The 22360-nt window shown below is 40.1% G+C and overlaps 1 protein-coding gene across 4 annotated transcripts in view; it reads right to left on the reverse strand.

Annotated features, from left to right (window-relative positions):
• Positions 1-22360, reverse strand: part of FSTL5 (follistatin like 5) — an 865201-nt gene that overhangs the window by 534589 nt on the left and 308252 nt on the right. For all 4 annotated transcript variants that reach the window (XM_033941548.1, XM_033941557.1, XM_033941565.1 and 1 more), the window contains one exon: positions 16882-17130. In XM_033941548.1, the coding sequence (XP_033797439.1) occupies positions 16882-17130 (249 nt within the window). The remainder of the gene's footprint in view (positions 1-16881; positions 17131-22360) is intronic.

The raw sequence follows: 22360 nt of genomic DNA on the forward strand, positions 1-22360 counted from the left end.
GGACGCAATTCACTAATCAAAACCTTACAACACCAACTGGGCTTGCTGATCACAAACAAGTGACTGCTGAGGACCAGTCGCTCAAGCCCTTTCCGACTGCCCTGCTTTCTTCCGCCCTCTTCTATGCCCTGCTTCTCGGCTATAAGCCCCAATCTCCTGCCTGCCCCGAATGAATCTCCTGCTTTCTCCTGCCTACCCCGAATCTCCTGCTCTCTCTCACCGTCCCAACTCGCCCCGAATCTCTCCTGCCCTTCCCGCAATGCAAGCCCGTGGTTTAATATTGTAATCACATAATATGTCTTTTTTGTATTAATAATTGGGAGGAGGGGGGAGAAAATGATTGTTTTATATATTAATTGTTTATTTAATAGTGTGTTTTATACAGTGTTTATGTTCAATTAATTGTATTGCACTGTCAAGGTTTGAAAATCAATAAAGATTTATAAAAAAATAAAGCGGGTTAAAACCACGGGCTCACAAAAAAGTTTTAAAACCAAATTAAAAAAAAAAAAGTTTAAAAAAGGGCGCTGCAGGTTGAAACATGGTTTTAGGACGTTTTCGAGCTCTAAGAGGGAGCTGTTCTTGTGTGCGAAGACTATCCAAAAGAAAAAAACGCCCTGAACTCTATCCCAGGGAAGAGAGGAAAGCCGCGGAGCTCCATGCAAGCTGGCTCTTCTTTTCTTTTGTGCTTGTGCTTCGATCTCCAGAAATATCCGGTACCTGGCAAGAACAATCTAACCCAAAGGTTGGGTAGGGCAGGCAGAGAAAGGGATCTCCTGAAAAAACTGGACTGAAGCTCTTAAACATGTGCAGACCATCTACAGATGGTCTGCACATGCGTCGGGATCGCTAGAGAGCAATCCCGACAGTCGGACGGGGGTGTGATTCCGATCGTCCTCCTTTGCATGAGGGCGATTCGTGAATCAGCACCCCAGACACAGATCGAATCCGATCCATGCCCTTTGTGAATCTAGCCCTAAGAGCAGTCACAAGCACAATTGCTAATTGGTTCCAATTAGCAGGAATTAACATGAATTAAAGACAACTGGCTATTAAGTCCAATTTACAGCCAATCATCACATTAAATTATGCACAAAACTGATCTTATTCTATAAATTGCCTGCTAAGCCTAATGTTGGATGCAAAAGTTTATAGAATTAGAGGGATTTAGGAGACTTCTGCATAAAAGTGCTATTCTGTAATAGTGCACAACTTGCCAAATACTTTGTTACATGCACCCTTGCCACATATACAGCCTGCCGCGTGTGTGAGAGAATTTAATGACAATACAACAACTTAATACAGTTTCTATGCATGTCGGGAGTTTCTATGAGTGTCGGGAGCAGCGCAGGCCATTCAGCGCGGCTCTCTGCGCTAAAAACTGCTAGCGCAGTTTGATAGAAGAGGCTATAAGTCTATGGCTTATGCAACTGCAGGTGTATAAGGCGTGCCAATGCCATGCTACACTAGCATTTTAGAACAGAATCTGTATGCCCTGATGCCATTATTGAATGGGCTCACACCTCATGGCTTTAGGGCACTTCAAGGGGACACCCAATGGGATGAATTCTATAACATTAAAAAATGGGAGCCCCCCCCCAAAAAAAAAAAAAATAGCACAAGTTGCTATTTTACAAAAGGTGCACATTCTTATTTATTTAAAAACTGGAGTCACAGTGCCTGGAGTCACAGTGGTTTCCAAATAAACATACATAAAGCAAAACAAAAAACAAACAAAAAAATACAAATCATTCTTGAAAATAATATCAACACATATGAAAATAAGACCTACAAATTCTTCAATATTTGATAAAATGGTACAAAAATGCCCAAACAATGTTAGGAAAGACAGATCAAAGCCTGTAGCAGCAATTCCCATGCCTAACTTTGGATGCTACGCGTCTTCAAGAGCATTGAGATCTGATGGCAAAAACCTCCTGTCAATCCCATCTTAAAACTGCATTAATACCCGAAGAGATACTTTCTTTTTTAGTGATAGCAAATCAGACCTGGAATTCACTGCCAAAACAACTGAGGGTAGAGAAGTCATTAGATAAATTCAAAGGATCATTAAAAAGCTTTCTGTGTAAAGACGCATTCAACGGGTAAGACTCCTAAGAGGCTCTGCTTATTATTTTTCCTGTTCTCATGTTTTGTCCTTTTATTGTTATCTTTCCTATTACAACTGTAGTTCTCCCCACGTCCCTTTCATATCTAATAGTCGTGATTGTCTATGTTAATGTTCTTAATTGTTTTGTCTGTCTTCCCCATTTTATATTGTACATCACTTTGAATATTTTTTTAAAATTGTGATTTGATCAAAATTTTATTAAACTTGAACTTGTCTCCTGAAACTTGATATAAACAATGGCATCCAAGTTAGACGCACTTATCCAGTATTCTAGAACTATGTGCATATGTTTTCAGTTTGCCAGTGGTCCTTCCGTGGCCACGCCCCCTTTAGGAGTATACACTATGGGAGTTAGGCATCTTCTTGTAGGATACGTGTGCAGTCAGATACATGCACAGACTTTAATGAGTGTCAATTAACATCAAGAATTGTTTGTTGCAGGCAATTATTGATGGTTAAGAGCTCATTAACCAATTAATTTATATTCGCAATTTAGCAGCATGCCAAAATTTGGGTGCCATGTATAGAATCGAGTGAATTAACATCAAGAAAACAATGATACTCAGGCACTTTGTAGAATAATGTATCTATATAATGGGACCACAGAAACAGCAGTCATAACTTTAAACAAATAAATTGCCAATTTAAGTGTAGTTGTCTTACTTACTTGGATAGTGTTCCCACCTAAATGGATAGAGCTACTAGATATTCCATAGAAAGAAAGCAGATAGATCATACACTTATCTTTATGCGGAGGTCATAACTTTGAATATTGAACTAGCGTTTTTTGTCCGATTCCAAAGACACTTAATCAATGTGTAGTACAAAAAAAAAATGTCATAACCGTACTCACACAAACAGGGTGATTTGTTGTTAGCATATAGGCATGCTAAGAAACAAAGGGGCCTTTTACTAAGGCTGGCTAACCGATTTAACGCGTGTTAAAGATTAGTGCATGCTAAATGCTAAGGTGTCCATAGCATTTAGCAAGCGCTATATTGATTAGCACGCCTTAGTAAAGGACCCCAAATCCTAGGAATACATGGTGCTTTTTTGATGATTTGGTGACACAAATGAACACATTCAAATCTAAAATCAGATCTCTAATAATTTCACTAGCAAAATAACTCTATTCATTTTTGATTTTCAAAAGCTATTATTGGAACAAAAAAAAAAACCCCAAACGGCAATATTTCCAGTAATTTTGGGTATAAAGTAAAGGGAAGCAAGTATTCTGTAATTCTTATGTTCTTATAAGACTGAGAGGGGACATGATCGAAACATTCAAGATATTGAAGGGAATTGACTTAGTAGAGAGAGAGAGATTGTTCACGCTCTCCAAGGTGAAGAGAACGAGAGGGCACTCGCTAAAGTTAGAAGGGAAAAGATTCCGTACAAACATAAGGAAGGTTTTCTTCACCCAGAGAGTGGTAGAGGTCTGGAACGCTCTCCCAGAGGCTGTTATAGGTGAAAGCACCCTTCAAGGTTGGATAAGTTCCTACTGGAACAGGACATATGCAAGTAAGGCTAGACTCAAATAAGGCACTGGTATTTGACCTAAGGGCCACCGCATGAGCGGACTGCTGGGCACGATGGACCACTGGTCTGACCTAGCAGCGACAAACCTTATGGTCATATTCATAATTTAATTATTTTGTACAGGTCAGCAATAGAATTTATGAAATAATTAATTCTGTATTTAAATCAAAACATCTGAAATATTGAAAACTATAATTACTTATTTTACTTTGAGTGGTTCAAAACCTATTAAGTTACAGAGCTGGGTTATGGGAGGAAATGAATATGTGACTGAAAGGTAAGTGAAACTCCTGAGGTTCCAGTCATGTTTCTCCCACTGATACTTGGTGACCTTGCAAAAGTCTCTTTACTCCCTTATACTTCAGTTCATTCAGCTATAATTGGGTAATAATGATAACGCTGTTCCTTCTCTTTCATACCAGGAAGGATATCATGCAGTTTCTGAGCTGCTATACATTCAGCCCACAGCTGGAATCATACACGTATATTGTATCCAATGTGCAATAACTGTAAAGTACATTTGAAGTGTTTTGATGAAAGACACTATTAAAATGCAAATTATTATATTGCTATTGTTATCATCATTTACTTCGCCTATATGAACATTATTAGATGTCACAATGAATTAAAAGAATTTTAACTTACAGTTGAACAAGAGGGACTCTATAATAAGGTAGGAATATAACTTGTTAATTAATTTTCTACAGCATTGCTTTTAACCTTCTCTAATTTCTGATCTAGATAATAAATTTATGTGCAAGCCCGATATTCAAATAATGTATGCTTTTAATTTTGAGAGTTATGCTCTTAAATTGGCTTCTATGAAAATTTACTGGGGCTGTGTGCTTAAATTTATACCCAAAATTTCATTAACCTCCTATAATTTAGGACCACATAAAGTGAGTGGCAACAGGAGTGGATTTAGGGCAAAGGGAGAAAAAAAGGATTATGAGCTTAGCACTTATGTTCAGCACTAGGTTTATTAATTTAAGCCTGCCATTCATTTGAATTAATAAGCATCATTTTTAAGGTATGCTTATAAATTAAGTAATCTCCTTTGAGGTCCCAGCCCTCCCTCAAGGGATCACACATATAATTTGCCCCGTAACATCTAAATTTTACATTTGCATAAAGCAAAACCACAAACAAAAGTTATCAAAATTATAAAAAAAAAAATAGCCAATCCTATATTTGAATTTTCCCCTAAACAAATGTCATTCATACTGCTTTCCGTTCATACTATCCTCCAACTCCCACCCAATGATCTCAATAACCCTCCCCAGTAACCCACCAACTAGAATTAGCATGGCCATTTTACAACCAGAGTAGACAATGCCCAGGATCATGATTGAGTGCTGCAAACCCTCACGTCTTCCTATACAGTTCAATGTTTAACTCACTTCAGTACATCTTACCAGTGCTACAAACAGTACCGCATAAACTTGTAACGGACAAATGCACAGAGATAATTCAATCAGTCAGGTTTGCTGTGTCTCCCCCGATAAATCCATTGAATGTAATAGCTGTTCCACTGCTACTGCCTTTTCAAAAACCTTTTATTGACCATGCTGATATACTTTAAGTATTGCAGGGTGTACTAGCATAAATCAAATAGGTTTCTCATATAGCTTGGTGCATATTGGAGTGAAACCTTTGTGCTTTTCCAGTAAAGCTGTAGAACGGCACTTTGATAATGACTAAATGCAGCTGAACTGCTTCCATGTTTCTGCAGCCCTGCCTATGCACACGTTCCAAACGAATAGGACTGCAGGCCCTGAATAAGTTAAATTCCTGGGATATCAAAGCTTCTAGTGTTGTTCACAGAGAGATATCTGGAACCAACTCCAGAATACCCAGCAATCTCAAAGTTCCTCTCCGAGATCGATTCTCCAGATCATCCAACTAGTCATCCTGGAGGCGTGATTGAGGGTGCAGGGTCTCAATATCTATTGACACAGTAGCAGAGGACTCTTCAAGGGCTAACACTCGAGTCTCCAGTTCGTTGGTTTATCTGGAGATATCTGCCATCAAAGTGTCCAAGTTAATCATTTGCCTAAACAATTGAGCCAGATGGGGTTCAAACATTGTAACCTCTGCCCTCATGAGTTCAGAAAGATGCACAGATGTCAGCGGGAGTGCTTTCCGCCATTTTCTCCTCACTGCTTTTGATCTTCTCATAGTGCTTTAGACCCTATCTACTCACTATTTTTCATTATATACTTGTCCATAAAGTAGTCGAGGGCCAAATCTATAAGGCAAATCATCTCAGTGTGTGAGCTTTAGCAATTCTTGTTCAGATGGAGATGGAGGGCTTAGAGCAGGGGTCTCAAAGTCCCTCCTTGAGGGTCGCAATCCAGTCGGGTTTCAGGATTTCCCCAATGAATATGCATGAGATCTATGTGCATGCACTGCTTTAAATGCATATTCATTGGGGAAATCCTGAAAACCCGACTGGATTGTGGCCCTCAAGGCCACTTTGAGATCCTTGGCTTAAAGCATAGCTAAAACATGTCCAGCTATGCTCCAATTGTATGCTTGTTTTAATTACCGGTATGTGTGTTATATTGTAACTATCATATATTAACAATTTAAGCAAATTTATATGATATAATTGAATGATGTTAAAGTGAACCTCAAAAACCCAGACACTGATTTCAATCATGTGCCTTTACTGGGGTGAAGTTTCTTCTTATCGGTTCACTAGAAAATCACATACAGAAACTGCTCATATATCAAACTTGGTGAAAATGAAAACTGATTCAAAAACATTTAATCCTAATGGAGGCTCTACCGTTTCACTTAAGCTTCATCAAGGGCTAGTGTTGATTTAACTGTAACATTCACTTCCTGCTCAAAACTTCATATGGCAGCTTCAATTCATTGTTGAATAACCTTGAATGAGATCCAAAAAAAAAAAAAAAAAATGCTTAAATACGAGAATTGGTCTAACTTGTGTGTATTAATGAAACAATAAATTCCAAATGTTTACCAGACATCAAATTGCCATGTCTGAAGCTTTCAAAATGACATAAGTATTTAAAAAAAGGCACATTACCAGCAAGAAATCAGGTTAACAAATGTTATCCCAAATTCAAACTAATAATAATTCCAAAAATGCATTAGATTTGTACTCCTTTGTGATACGCTCTTAGTTCAATGTAAGTTATAAATATGCTTTCCACTTGATGTGACTGTTGAAATGATCTTAATTTGTGAATCCATCGTTGCTCTTTTTGTAATAACATCAAATCGCAATCTCCACTTCTGATGTTAATTTCTACTGTATCAATAATAAAAACTCTCAAACTGTTGATCATGCTAATAATCTTAACAATAATAATAATAATAACAACTTTATTTTTCTATACCACCATAGTCAGGCGACTTCTTGGCGGTTCACATTGAAAGAAGGCTGGACAGTCAGCGAATGATAAGGAGCCTAAAATAGAAAAGTTACATAAACAAGGTACATACTAATTTAAGTTCCATGGGTAAAGAATACATGAAAATTGGAGCTTCCTGGGAGATTGAATAGCTCAACAATGCTTTAAATTTGATCTGCACTCATTCAATCTAATTTTTAAATTTCTAGTTGTCTTGCCCAAATAAATTTTATCACAAGGACATATGATAACATATTTCATATTGCAATTGCTAAATTTTTTTTAAATAGTATGTTTTTCATGACTTCTTTAATTTGTAAATTTATGTCACAATTTTATATGTTCCACAGTGACAATGATCTACTATCTGATGCACACACTTTTCTCAACTTTGGAAAATAAAATGACCTCAAAATTTCTCTTAAATTACTAGCCCGAGAACAAGCTATTAACTTTACATTTCTGAAGATAGGATAAGAAAATAAGAATAGCCTTACTAGGTTAGACCAATGGTCCTTCTATCCTAGTAGCCTGTCCTCATGGTGGCCAATCCAGGTCACTAGTATCTGACAAAACCCCCAAAAGTAGCAACATTTCATGCTACCGATCCAGGGCAAGCAATGGCTTCTCCAATGTCTGTCTCAACAACAGACTATGGACTTTTCTTCCAGGAAATTGTCCAAATCTTTCTTAAAACCAGCTACATTAACCGCTCTTACCACAACCCCTGGCTTTGTGTTCCAGAATTTAACTATTCTCTGAGTGAAAAAAATATTTCCTCTTATTGGTATTAAAAGTATTTCCCAGTAACTTCATTGAAGCCCTGATTCTATAACCAGTGCCTAAATTTAGGCATCGGTAGGCACCCTGCAAATGGTCAGAAACGGCAAGGTGGAAGCGCCTACCGACGCTTAAATAAAAGGTGGTTAAAATGGCTGCTGGAATCGCAGCTAGGTTGCTGCTTTAGATCGCTTAATGCCAAAGTAGGCATGGCCAAAGCCCGAAGTGGCATTAGGCGATCTAAAGTGGCTACCCAGCCTTGAATCATATCAAGATAAATGGCTGAAGTGTAGGCTCGGGTAACCCTGGCCTACATTTTAGCCACCTATCTTTATCTAGACTGCAGCAGCCGATCACAGCAGGATAATTCCCCCCTCCCCCATCAGCAGAGTGGCAGGGATTCCATAAAGCCCCTCCCCAAACATCCCTGGCAGGAGGGATACCCAATCCCTCCTGCCGGAACCACCCTAAAGCCGCAAATATGTAACTGGCGCCCAGAACTTGGGCGTCAGTTACAGAATCGCAGCTTTGGGAAATCCCTGATGCTCAGCTGATGGGGGAGAGGGGAATCTCCTTGCCGCAATCGGCTGCTGAGTTCTAGCGGCAAGTTAAGTGGTTGAAATGTAGCCCTGGCCTACATTTCAGCCGCCTATCTTGGAACGATTCTGTAACCGGCGCCCTTGGCTGATTGACAGGTGGTCAGGAGCCGCTTTTTAAGGCGGCCACTAACTTGGGCGCCAGTTACAGAATCCGGGCCTGAGTGTCCCCTAGACTTTGTAATTTTTGACAGAATAAAAAATGATCCACTTGTACCCATTCTACACCATTTAGGATTTTGTAGACTTCAATCGTATCTCCCCTCAGCCGTCTATTTTCCAAGCTGAAGAGTCCTAACTTTTTTAGTCTTTCTTCAAATGAGAGTAGTTCCATCTCCTTTATCATCTTGGTCGCTCTTCTTTGAACTTTTTCTAGTTCCGCTATTTCTTTCTTGAGATAAGGCGACCAGAATTGAATGCAATACTCCAAATGAGGTCGCACCATGGAGCGATACAGAGGCATTATAACATTCTTAGTCTCGTTAACCATCCTTTTTTTAATAGTTCCTAGCATCTTGTTTGATTTTTTTGGCCACCGCTGCACATTGGGCAGAAGGTTTCATCATATTGTCTACAATGACACCCAGATCATTTTCTTGGGCACTAACCCCTAAGGTGAACCCGAGCATCTGGTAACTATGATTTGGGTTATCCTTCCCAATGTGCATCACTTTACATTTGTCCACATTAAATTTCATCTGCCATTAGAACACCTAGTCTTCCAATTTCCTAAGGACTGCCTGCAATTTTCCACAACCTGCATGTATTTTAACAACTTTGAACAGTTTAGGGCTCCTTTTACGAAGCCACGTTAGCGGCTTTAGCACGTGCGACTTTTAATCATGCGCTAACCCCCGCGCTAGCCGAAAAACTACTGCCTGCTCAGGAGGAGGCGGTAGCGGCTAGCATGGCCGGTGGTTTAGCGCGCACTGTTACGCGCATTAAACCGCTAACTCACCTTTGTAAAAGAAGCCCTTAGTGTCATCTGCAAATTTAATCTGTATTATCTTCCATTGCTTCCGTAGCATATTACTGATGATAGGACTAGCATGATCATACTTCAATACAGTGGTATAGATATTCTGCTCTGTTTTCTTCTTCATTTCTCCATCCAATAACTAGTCACGGACCGTATATCTAGTCCTCTGACATGATCTTTTAACTATCTTTTATCATAACCTTTCTTCTCCAAATCTCTCATCAATTGTTTACTGTGATGTTTCTAGTCTATAAGTTCACTACAAATACTTTGATGTCTTAAAAACTGTGAATATGAATGACATCTGTCTCTCCTTAAAAATGTATTGTAACCCGCATACATTTTGTGATATACATGAAATAAATATTTTAAATAAATACATAAATGCCAAAATCAGACATTATAACATTAGAATTCGCAATCAGTCATCTTAAACATTGCCTATGACATTCCAATAAAACACATACAACCTCTTCATGTGGCATAATAATTGGCCGCAGCTTTATTTAATAACTCAAACAATGCTTACAACTCAATACTTAATTTTATTAACATTCACAATTCACAAATGCGGCAATCCCCCAAGCCCCATTTCCCCATGAGCTATTCGGTAACGAACGTAGCTCCTTCCTCTTATCAACCCCTTCCCACTTCAACCTTAAGATGACCTACGGTATCGTCAGGTCATCTTAAGATGACCTACGGTATCGTCAGGTCATCCCCCCCCCATCTCATGGCGGTGCCGCCCATGAGTGCTCCCCATTGATTCCCCACCTCATGGCGGTGTCGCCCATGAGTTATCCATTTCAATTCCCCTTTCAACATATTAATTCAATCCCCGAGCCGCATTTCATAATATTGTTACCCCATTCGGCAACCTCCCCACAGTCAAGCTGCGACCGTCCTCCCCTCGCCTCCCTAACCCATAGACTCGGAACCATAAATTGTCCCCTTCACAATCCCGTCCCCAACAATCCCTCCAGCATCCTCCAATACGGGTGGGCGGGCGGGAAACTTCCTACCCACCAACCACCAAACCAACCGCCCACCTCCCTCCAATTCCCAAAATGATTATCCCGCTCAAACTCCTCACAAACTCTCCTCCAATCAGCATTCCTCCCTTTCTTGACCAATCCTGCTTCTACATTTCACAAGCACTCTCACAACCCTGACAAACACCCAATCCCCTTTTTCTTTTCTTTCTACCTCAATGTTCTATCTCATTCTATCCCCCCCCCCCCAATCTATACCTACCCCTAACCTTTTCCGATGACTAGCTTATCTAATGTTATTGTCCCACCAGTCAAAACTAGTGGGACCCTTTAACATTGAAACAATCCAAGTTTTATACTGGAACCCGGAATGCCATGTTGACTTTTATTTGCTGTATATGACAGATAAGCTAGCACAGTTTGAGGACATTTCAGCAGTTGTAATAATGTGCTTTCACCTCACTAATGGGCTATGCACCTTACTATAAATCCCGATTTACTGCATATATGGCATTCCCATACAATGTAATACAAACAAAATCTTTCAAAATCAGATTTCAAGTGTATTATTGCACTACCAAACAGGAATAATGATTCATGTTATGTCAATACTAATACGATACTTATAGTCTGCATGTACCTTATTAAGTTCATAACAAGTCTAGACAACCTAGTCATATCTAAGAAAAATACAAAAGTATACTCATTACTTAACATACTTAAAATTCACATCATGATACATATCTTTAAAACTGTCAAGTTTTAGGACATTTCTGAAATTGAAACTAACCCACAGATAAATCTAAAATCCTTTGGTAAATGATTCCACATCTTTGCAGCAATAAAAGGAAAATATGAGCACGTTTTTGTGTCCACTTTAACCGCTTTTCCAGCTGGAAAATGTAGTACCATTCACTCATAGCTTATTGAAAGATTGCAAAAATGAAAGGGCAACACAATAAAACAAAAAGGGAGACCCAATGATCCACAGTAAAAACAATCCAAAGATAAAAACAACAGACTGTGGATGTGGATGTCCTGAAAGATGATTTTATTTGCTCTTCACAATAAAAATACAAATAAAAGTCTGAATTAGTTATTCACGTATGATAGTCCTGATGGACCCTACACAGTCCGTGATTTGGTGAAACCACTTTCGTCAGGGGTCCAGATAATGTAGGGTACAAAGATAAAAATATGAGAAAAACAATGTACATGTCTTTGAGCAAAAAACCTGAAAATGGCTTGAAACAAGCAGAGTGGCGCGTAAAATCGCAGTGAGAAACTGTTTCTTTTATTTGTATTTTTATTGTGAAGAACAAATAAAATCATCTTTCAGGACATCCACACATCTGGAAAAATATAAGGGTAAGCATAAATTGTGAGGCTTGACCATATAAGATTTTAAAAGTCATGGCATACACTTAAAAAGTTAACCAGTGCTAAAGATTACCCCACTGATCATTTTTGTTACTTGCAAACATGTTTTTTACATTGATAAATCCATACCCACATTAAAGATTATCCAGTCAATAGTTTTAAACATTTCAAATTTTTATATTGTTCTCACAAGGGAGCTCAGAATGGTTTGCATGAACTTATTCAGATACTGAAGCATTTTTCCCCCATCTGTCCTGGCAGGCTCACAATCTATCTAATGTACCTGGGGCAATGGGGGGATTAAGTGACTTGCCCAGGGTCACAAGAAGCAGCGTGGGTTTGAACCCACAACCTCAGGGTACTGAGGCTGTAGCTTTAACCACTGCGTCACACTCTCCTCCTTAGACCTGGATATTCAATGCTGGCCCATATCTAGGTACTGGCATTAAATATCCTCCAGAAGTCATGCAGGTATGGTCTATATTCAGTGCAGGCACTTGGTAACTAGCTGGAGAACTTCTAGCAGTCCCTTCCAAAGTTTTTCTCTGGCTTTATTAGTAAACCTAACTCCACTCTTATTCAGCATTTTAGCCATTCCCTTTTCTCTAATTAAGAGCTGGCAGGGAATGCAAAGTGAAGCCCCGTTCAGGTGAAAGCCCGTAGGCAAGATTTATTTAAAGTCACTTCCAAACACAACGCAAAACATTCTATAAAGAGATGTATTCTGGGCCATCATTACACAAAGACAATTAGCTATCTAAAAATCAGTAACAGTTTCTACCTTATTTTATTTATTTTAAAAACATATCACTCACTTAAAATCAAAGCAAGTTACATTAAAAACATCCATAAAATCAATACCAAGCCCAGACCACATTCTAAAAGAGGAAAAAGTACAACTGTTCTACTATATGTCATTTCTTCTCATTTCCTCATATTCATATATTCCCCCTCAGTATTAGCAATAAATTAACACATAAACACCTGCACCTTATTCAAACCTGGGCTCTCCCACTGTCATGAACTAGTGCTACAATCCCTTACACACTTCCAGAAGTTCTTCTGGGTTGCATCACCCCAACCCAAGCAAAGGACAAAATGTTAAAGACGTTTTTTGGGTCAGCAAAAGCTTCATTAGAAAACAGGTTTTGATTCTATGCCAGCCTGAATACCATATAATTTGTCTTTAACATACATTTTACAGTAAATTCTACACACAAATGGGTATGCATTCTCATCTCTACAAAGAAAAATGGGGAGACCCAATAATCCACAGTGAAAACAATCCACCGAAGAAACAAAAGTAAAAAACTGTGGATATAGATGTTCTGGAGATAATTTATTAAACACTGACATATAAAAACATTCTCATCTCTTTCAGTGGCAGGATGGTGGTGCCTTCTAAACTGATAATGACTTAGGGCTCCTTTTATCAAGGTGCGCTATGGGGGTTAGCGCGTCGGACATTTCATCACGCGCTAACCCCCGCGGCACACCAAAAAACTAACGCCTCGTCAATGGAGGTGTTAGCGACTAGCGCGGCAGGCGGTTGAACGCGCATTATTCCGCGCGTTAACCGCCTACCGCAGCTTGATAAAAGGAGCCCTTAGTTTGACAACATTAGCTCGCAAACTCCTGCACCAAGAACACACTGTGCTTTAAAAGATTAACTTAAAGATTCCTGAATAGTTAGGAAGTATTATATAAACATATTAATAGCTACCCATATAGGAACTTATATATTACATAGTAAAAAAAAAAAAAAAAAAGGTAGTACAGATTTCTCTAATACCTCAAGCAGAGACCCTCTGCCCACTTTGATTACAACATTTTCATCAGGATATTTAAAAAAAATATTTTCTTCTTATTCACCCTATATCACAATCCAGAAAAGTATCTAACAACTTTACCATAATTTGGTACAAATAATCATTAACCCCCCTCTCTTTTACAAATGCATAGCACAGGTTTTAGCGGCGGTAACTGCTCAGACGCTCACAGAAATCCTATGAGCGTTTGAGTTACTGCTGCTGCCGGCACTAAAACTTGCGCTTTGCGATCGTAAAAGAGGGGGTAAATACTCAAAACATTACACAAGGAAAGGAGCTGATAAAGAATCATAGGGCCTTCTATAGCACACAACCATTTCAGTGCCCGCTCCAATGATCCAAGTCATTTAAATCATCTGTTTCTCCTCCCTCTCTCTCCCATATTTTTCTTTTATATTTTTTCTTTTTATGACAAAACAATTAGCACATATCAAAATGTTCTCCAATAGATAAAACCTATACTGATGTTAGTAAATACTCCAAATCAATCCAAATATGTGTGAATCAGTACTTAACTGCCCAATAGGACTCCAGCACTGTTTGGGTAGCACTCCCCATGCCAAGGGCAAAGTTTAGAATAGCATATTAAAGGGTGAAGTTATCAAAATGGGCTACTGTTAAGATGGGTTATTTATGTAATGTCCCTTAATAGTCATCTACCACCTTTTAGCCCCCTCTATGTGTCTGTCATACTTAGATTGTAAGCTCATCTGAGCAAGGACCAATTCTTGCATACAAAATGTACAGCGCTGTGTGTGCCTGATAGCGCAATAATAACTTTATTCTTTTATACCGCCATAACAAAAAGTTCTAGGTGGTTTGCATTAAAAAAAGCTGGACAGTGAAATACAATAATACAGTAAAAAAAATACAAATATGTGTAAAATAGAATTTCAATAATAAAACTCACTAAGTAATAAACTTATCAAACAAAGTGGACTGCAATAGGATAACATAGCTTGCTGAATACATTTACCTAACCAAGATTGTTGCCTACCAGCTTGAAATGCTAGGTCCTATCTAAGAAGGTCTTATATCTACACCCATTAATTTTTGGAGAAGCAAATAAGTAGAAGTTTCTAATTTCTCTTGATGTTCTATGTAACACAAAATGAGGAAAAAAGTAAGCTGGAGACAATCCCGATATCAGCTTAAAGCAGATACAGGAAAATTTGAATAATACTCTTGCCTCCAAAGGCAGCCAATGAAGTAAATGATAATATGGACTAATATGGTCATTTTTTTAAAATCAAAAATCAGTCGAACTGCTGTATTCTGAATTATCCTTAATTTCCTTAGAATTTTTTTGGGTGCTCCTAAATAGATGATGTTACAATAGTCTAAAATAGATAAAACTAATGCCTGCACCAATAGTCTGAACGATAAAGGATCAAAATATTTCTTAATGCTTCTTAATTTCCACAATTTTGCATGCCTCCCCCTCCCCCCCCCCCCATACTCTTGTTACGGGCCACTGTGGCCCCGAATCAAACTCATTCCTTCCAGCGCCACCATTATAATCTCCCCTTCTCTGCACACAACTGCTACGCTGCGTTTGTGCAGTCACGTTTTTTGTTGAGGCTGGCGCACTCCCTCCTCCCAGCCCGCAGTTCATCAAGTTGGTCCTGCGTGGCCCTCTGGCACCACCAAGTGCCCGACTGAAACCCATCGCCAGCAGATAAGCATCTGGACTGACCGCGTGAAAGGCCGCTTACTGTGGCAGAGACATTGATTCAACCCAGCGCCCTGCAACGGAACTGTCCTCTTCCATGCCGGTTCCGGGTCCGGAACTCAGACCCGCATCTCAGACCCAGCCGCCAAGCGCCGCAATCCTCATGCTCAGCCGCACCACACCCCTGCTTCTCTGGCGCACCTACCGTAGGCCTCTGCCCCTGCTCACCTCACCAGTGGTGCCAGTCACGATGCACTCTGCGAAGGAGCCACCCCACCACACAAACCGGAGCTCGCCAGGAGGGAGCAACAAGAACACCATGCATCCACAGACCGCGGACTGCTCACGCCACCCTACACTCTTCTTCCCCCGCTGCCGCTTTCAGCTCTGCTGCCCTGCCCTGACACTGACACCCCATCTGAGGGGGATGTGGTGTCTCAGTTCCCCCTACGTCCGCAGCACGACCAGGAATGTGCTGATCTGCTTACCCAGGCAAGCGCCCGTTTGCTGCTTAACTCGAAATACCTCAGCAGGCAGAGCGACCAGGTCATGGATAGAAGAGTGCAGGGAACGCTGCGACACTCCGCACGCACGTCCCATCGGCCTCCCTCTCCTTCCTCGCAGCCTGCCTGGAACTTCCCCACACTCACTTCTCCATCGGTGCCGGTCTCACCTTCCTCCCAGGAGGAAGAACCAGCCAGGAACAGCCACCTCGGGCTGAAAAACTGACCACAGTAAGCACATGGGAAGACCGGGCAACCAGACTGTGGGTGGAAGAGCGCTGAGCAAAACGCCGTGACGCTCCCATGGTGAGGGCCGAACTGCAGCTCCTGCTTCAGTTTGGGTTGCTTCCCCCTCGTTCCTCCGCCCCTCGGGCCTACGTCCCTGACCCTCATTGCCCCTCCCCGATCCTATTTCTCTCTACACCGGGTTTCTCCACCCCCTCCTCCTCCCTACCTCCCTTTCCATTCACCCTCCCTAGGCAACGCCCTCGGCCCTTTTGTCGTCGCTGCTCCCTATAAGGTGGGGCACTTGTCCTAAATATTTTTTTATGGTTCTTAATTTCCACAATGTAAAAAAACATTTTTGTACCACTAAGTTTGTGTGTTCTGTTAGTGTTAAATGTCGGTCCATTGTGACAAATTGTTGTAATGAGACCCTGTTCTAAAATAGCACAACCTGAGGTAAAATAACCCTTCTTAATTATAGCCCACTTTGATAATGTTCCCTCTAAACCAGGGATGTCAAAGTCCCTCCTCGAGGGCCGCAATCCAGTTGGGTTTTCGGGATTTCCCCAATGAATATGCATGAGAACTATTTGCATGTACTGCTTTGAGGGACTTTGACACCCCTGCCCTAAACTGTATCCAGAAGAGGGTTGGACAGGCAACATTTCTATTATATTCTAAAAGAGTTGATATTCTGTTTAGGTTTTGCTTTTTTTCTTTTCTGCTTTTGTGGATAAGATTTACTGCTTGAAATTTTTACTCCCTATAATATCTTGAAAGTAAACTCTCTCATGCTGAGCTCAATCATTTTTGGGTCCCTCTGGCAAACAAATGTAGCTGATATTCTAAAGTATTACACGTAAAGTTCTTACCTTTGAAGAAACAATCTTCATTATGGACAATAGTAACCTTTTGCTTTTTCAGGCACGCAGCTCGGTGCAGTTCACAGTGGTTTTCATAGAATTCTCCATCAGAGCCGCACACAGGTTTGTAATGTGGTTTACAGTGCTCCATGCACACACATTCATCTTGTCCAGTCTCCCTGTTCAGAACACAGTGCCGTCCTAGACCACAATATTTATTCTCACAAGATCCAAAATGGCCATCCTGAATAAGGTATCCTAAGAATCAAGGCAAGACAAGAAATTATTACTTTCATAATAAGCACAAAGGCCAAGATTCAATAAACGGTGCCTTAAGTACCCTACTGGTGCCTAACCTAGGACTCCTTTTACTAAATGGCATGAAAGAATTTTAGCGCAAGTCAGTGAGGTAAATGTTCCGATGCTCATAGAATTCTTATGACTATTTGTAAACCGAATCGAGCTCCGACGAGAGATGACGCAGTTGATAAACCGAAGCCCACGCTAAAAACCTCTAGCACCGTTTAGTAAAACCCAGCGTTAATTGGTAAAAGCCATTTAAAAAGGTTTTTTTTTAAATTGCAAAAAAAAATATAGGCACTTAGAAAAATGGTGCCTTCATTGCATCTACAGAGGCACCTTAGAATGCCTAAGGTCGAAGTAGGCATAGTTAATGCCAGAAACAACCTTAGGCATTCTAAGGCACCTCCACAGACATGATTCTTGTCAAAGGTAGGCAACGGAAGTGTAGGCCTTTAAAACCCTGGCAGCTAACTTTGACGAAAGTCATGATTCTGTAAATGGTGCTGTTGCATGATTGACACGATTGGCAGCCATTTTTTAGGTGTTTACAGAATCCGGCCCACAGAGATCATTCCATGTTGCTTAGGTATAATAACTTACGTAGGCAGAATAAATGTTTCTAAATTAAATCTAGATTTTTTTTATAGATATGAATATTCCTCCCCAGTTCCTCTAGAGAAATAGCAGTGAATCCATAAAATATTAAAGTATGTATACATTTATTCATTAGGATATTTTTATTTTCTTTAATAAAATGCAAAGTTAATTTAGCATTATAAAAATGCATATAAATAAAGCATAACAAATACAATAACATTCCTTCTTTGGTATTAGATTTTTGGATCTTATGTATATTTATATCACATTTATATGCATTTTAAAGTACATGACAGTAAAATGCTTTTATATATTTTAATGTTAAAGTGTAATGCTTAACTCTAGGACCTGTCAATATTAACAGAGTAGAAAAATTCATACTCTGAAATCTTTAACTGCTGCAGCAGCCTATGATTCATTAGATAAGGTTATACCCACTAAATTCATGCTTGTCTAAGAACAAATAATTAATCTGGCAAAATTATTTAAACAGTCAAACTAAACAGTTTTATTTTAGCACAGCATTCGACACTATCGACCATTCTCTCCTCATTGCTTGGCTCTATGAAATTGGCATCCGAGACACTGCAATATGATGGTTCACCTCCTTCCTGAATAATGGATCCCAAAGCGTACTGCTCAACGATGCACCGTTGAAACCAAATCTGATCAAATACACTGTATCCCTCCCCCCTATTATTCAATCTCTACATTAGATCTGTCCTAGGCATAGCCCACAAATACCAAATACAGATTCATTCCTTCATGGATGATATCCAACTGTACCTACCGCTAGGAGAAACCCGTGATGCCCAGATCACAAACTCTTAAACTGCCCCTCGGAAATTAAAAATGTCCGTCAACAAATTACAACTAAGCATCTCCAAAACGGAACTCCTTTGAATCTGTAAAGAATCCTTTGAATCTGCAATTACACCCATCCTTCGCTACGCTGGGACTCAACTACCATAACTGCAAAAGATCAAGCAAGCAGCCTAGGCATACTCCTTGACTCCAACTTATCGCTTTCCAACCATATCTCTCAGGTGGTTTCTTCCTCATTTTACTATCTGAGACAACTCAGAAATATAAGGAACTATTTTTCTGAATCTAACTTCACCCAGCTACTCTATGCCTTAGTCTTCTCTCGCATGGACTACTGCAATGTGTTATTCAACGGTCTCACGGTGAAAGACATACATCTCCAGCATATATAAAACGCGGCAATCAGACTTCTATAAAACCTCCATGCCTGCGACCTTGCCAGGCTCTATCATCATCTCACTGGTTGTCCGTAGCCAAATATTGTGTCTTCAAAGGTTTGATGCTAGTGTTCAAACCCTTACACAACATGGTGCTGGGCTATGTTTTATTTATTTATTTATTTATTTTGAATTTTCTATACCGTTCTCCCAGGAGAGCTCAGAACGGTTTACAGGAGTTTATTCAGGTACTCAAGCATTTTCCCTGTCAGTCCCAGTGGGCTCACAATCAATCTAATGTAATATGATGAACAAGCTTCTTCCGTATATACCTAATATTACCGTATATACCTAATATTACCGTATATACCTAATAATACCGTATATTCACCTCGGTGAATTGATTTGAATTGATTCTGTTTTTTTAAAAAAATCGGACTCACCAACATACCTCCAGTCCTCTTAAGTAGCAGCAGCAGTAGCACGGTGAACAGGCTTCTCCTGGTCTATCTCACCAGGGCCTTTCCTCTGCCATGAGAAGCCTATTCACCGTGCTTTGCAAAGCTGGTCACCGCTACCACTGAGGCTCAAAGTGGGGTGGTGGTGGGGGGGTTGGTTGGGAGGTGCCGCACAGGGGAATAGAAGGGACGGAAAGCTGCTGCATGGGGGAAAGGAGGGAGGAATGAAAAGCTGTTGCACGGGGGAGGGGGGGTAAGAAAAGAGAACATAAGAAACACCTTCACCAGATCAGACCTTGGTCCATCTAGTCCGGCGACCCGCACACGCGGAGGCCCAGTTAGGTGCTCCCTGTTGGAGACTCGGATTTCCCGTATCCCTCAATATGATTTGCACGGAGGTGTGCATCCAATTTGTGCTTAAAACCCAAAACAGTAGTCTCTGTCACAACCTCCTCTGGAAGAGCATTCCAAGCGTCCACCACTCTCTGTTTGAAACAGAACTTCCTGACATTTGTCCTGAACCTGCTGCCACTCAGCTTCAGGCTATGACCTCTTGTGCGTGTCACATCTGAAAAAATCAGAAGTTCTGCTTCCTGGCCTATTTTGTCAAATCCTTTTAATATTTTAAAAGTTTCAATCATATCCCCTCGCAGTCTTCTCTTTTCGAGAGTGAACAGTCCCAGTTTTCCGAGGCGTTCTTTGTAGCTCAAATTCTCCATACCTTTGACTAGTTTCGTGGCTCGCCTCTGCACCCTCTCCAGTAGGGTTATATCTTTCTTGAGGTATGGAGACCAGTGTTGGACACAGTATTCTAGGTGTGGTCTGACTAGTGGTGGATATGGGATGGAGGATAGGAAGGGAGAGATGCAACAGAGATAGAAAGGGGTGAGAGGGAAATATCCTACATATGGTGGAGGGTAGGGATAGAAGAAAATGTTAAATGGGCAGGAGACTGATGAGTGAGTTAGTAGAAGACAAATAGAAACCAGAGCCTGGGACCAACATGATTTGAATAATAAAATGACCAGATAACAAAAGGTAGAAAAAATAATTTTATTTTCTATTTTGTGATTAAAATGTCAGATTTGAAATGTGTATCCTGCCAGAGCTGGTGTTAGACAATGAATATGAGCTAGGAATAAAGTATGAAACATGTAGAAGAGGTGGTTAGAAAGGATTAAGAGACAGAGCTTGTAAGAAAGAAAGGGATTGGGCAAGTCTCAGAGGAGCTGGGTCAAGCTTTTCAGGTTGGGGGGAGGTGGCCACAGCTTTAGACAGGACAGAAAATGGGTTATTGGCCTTGTTTGAGCTGGAAGATCAGCAGTTAATAAAGAACAGTTAATTAATAAATAAATGTAACACTCATAGGCGACACCACTGCAAGGAGATGCATGACCTGTCATCCTGTGTCATGGGGATGTTATAGAGTTTAAAGACTTAATGGGAGCTAGTTTTGACACCGAATAGTTCCCTGGGGGTATATTAAATATGCATTGGGGGTTTGTTGGTTTTGGACATGGATTGTATTGTTAGTGGGGATAATAAAGCTGCGGCAAAATCTTTTATTCCAATAGAAATTGAGTTGTGTGATTATTTGGTTGATGGTGTGAAGCTGTCAATTGCAGGTGACGGAGTGCAAATGCTAATGTTATATATATTGGCTTTAGATCCCTAGTTTGTGTTGAGTTAGGACAAAAACTTATATTGAAAAACCTTGCACTAACTATGGCAAATTGCAATCTGTAAACTGTATATTATGTCTGTTAGCCTTTAGCCTGTTTGAGCTCTATGGGGAGGACAGGATAGAAAACAAAATAAATAAGGCAAACTATGCCCTTCAAATTAAAAACTGTAACCAAAATGATCTTGCTGTTAATTTGTATTATGGTAACATAGTAGATGACGGCAGATGAAGACCCGAATGGTCCATCTAGTCTGCCCAACCTGATTCAATCTAAAAATTTGTTGGTTATGAGGCTATATAGTGAGAAGTGCCAGTTTTTAAATAAGGCATGTTAACTGCTAGCACATGCTAACTGCCACTGTTAACAGGGGGCAATTTTATAACATTGTGCTCATATATATTGCCCTAATATGGAAGGCTGACCCCCCCTTCCCCCCTAGCAGTTATACTTCTAGGGGTCAGCAGCACCATTTGGGAACCTGGACCCAATGAGGCAGGAGCAGAGTTGAACCACCCACACCTTGTGCTGCTAATTATGCAGCTGATAATTTGAAACCATTTGGAGAGCAGCGGTTTGCTTGAGCTTTGCATGACCCTGAGATTTACTGCTTGAAATTTTTACTCCCTATAATATCTTGAACTATCTTGAGGCTCTCGTTAGACTTTATGAGAAGCCAACAGCCAGATCAGTTTTGAGTTATTATATACTTTGAGCATTTTTGAAATTTGGGCACCATTTCACTATTTCACCAGCTAAGTGGAAAGAGTGGGCATTGAATTTGAATTTGGTATACTTTATGGATAGACTTTGTGACCTTTTTTGACATTTTGAGCAACACGTTTTGGTGTATAGTGAGCAAGAGAGCATTAGCTCTACAGAGATTATCTCTGGCATGCAGCTGTTCTTGAACAGTGTAAGCTGCCAAAATTACTGAAGTTTCTCTCATTACAGGATTATTGTGGCGTTCATTGCTCATTCCAATGTCTATCCATTTTATTTTGTCTGGTTACAGGAGCTTAGTATTTCATTTCGTGTTCTAATCTTGTCATGAACGAATAGCCATTATTAAAATTAGGACGTGAGCTCTTACCAACATGCAAGACTTTCAAGATCAAAATGATAATACATTTTGTGAAACCCACCCAGGGAACTCAAAGTCCCTCCTTGAGGGCCGCAATCCAGTCGGGTTTTCAGTATATCCCCAATGAATATGCATTGAAAGCAGTGCATGCACATAGATCTC

Source organism: Geotrypetes seraphini, chromosome 1 (genome assembly GCF_902459505.1).
Source record: "Geotrypetes seraphini chromosome 1, aGeoSer1.1, whole genome shotgun sequence".
Lineage (NCBI taxonomy): Eukaryota > Metazoa > Chordata > Amphibia > Gymnophiona > Dermophiidae > Geotrypetes > Geotrypetes seraphini.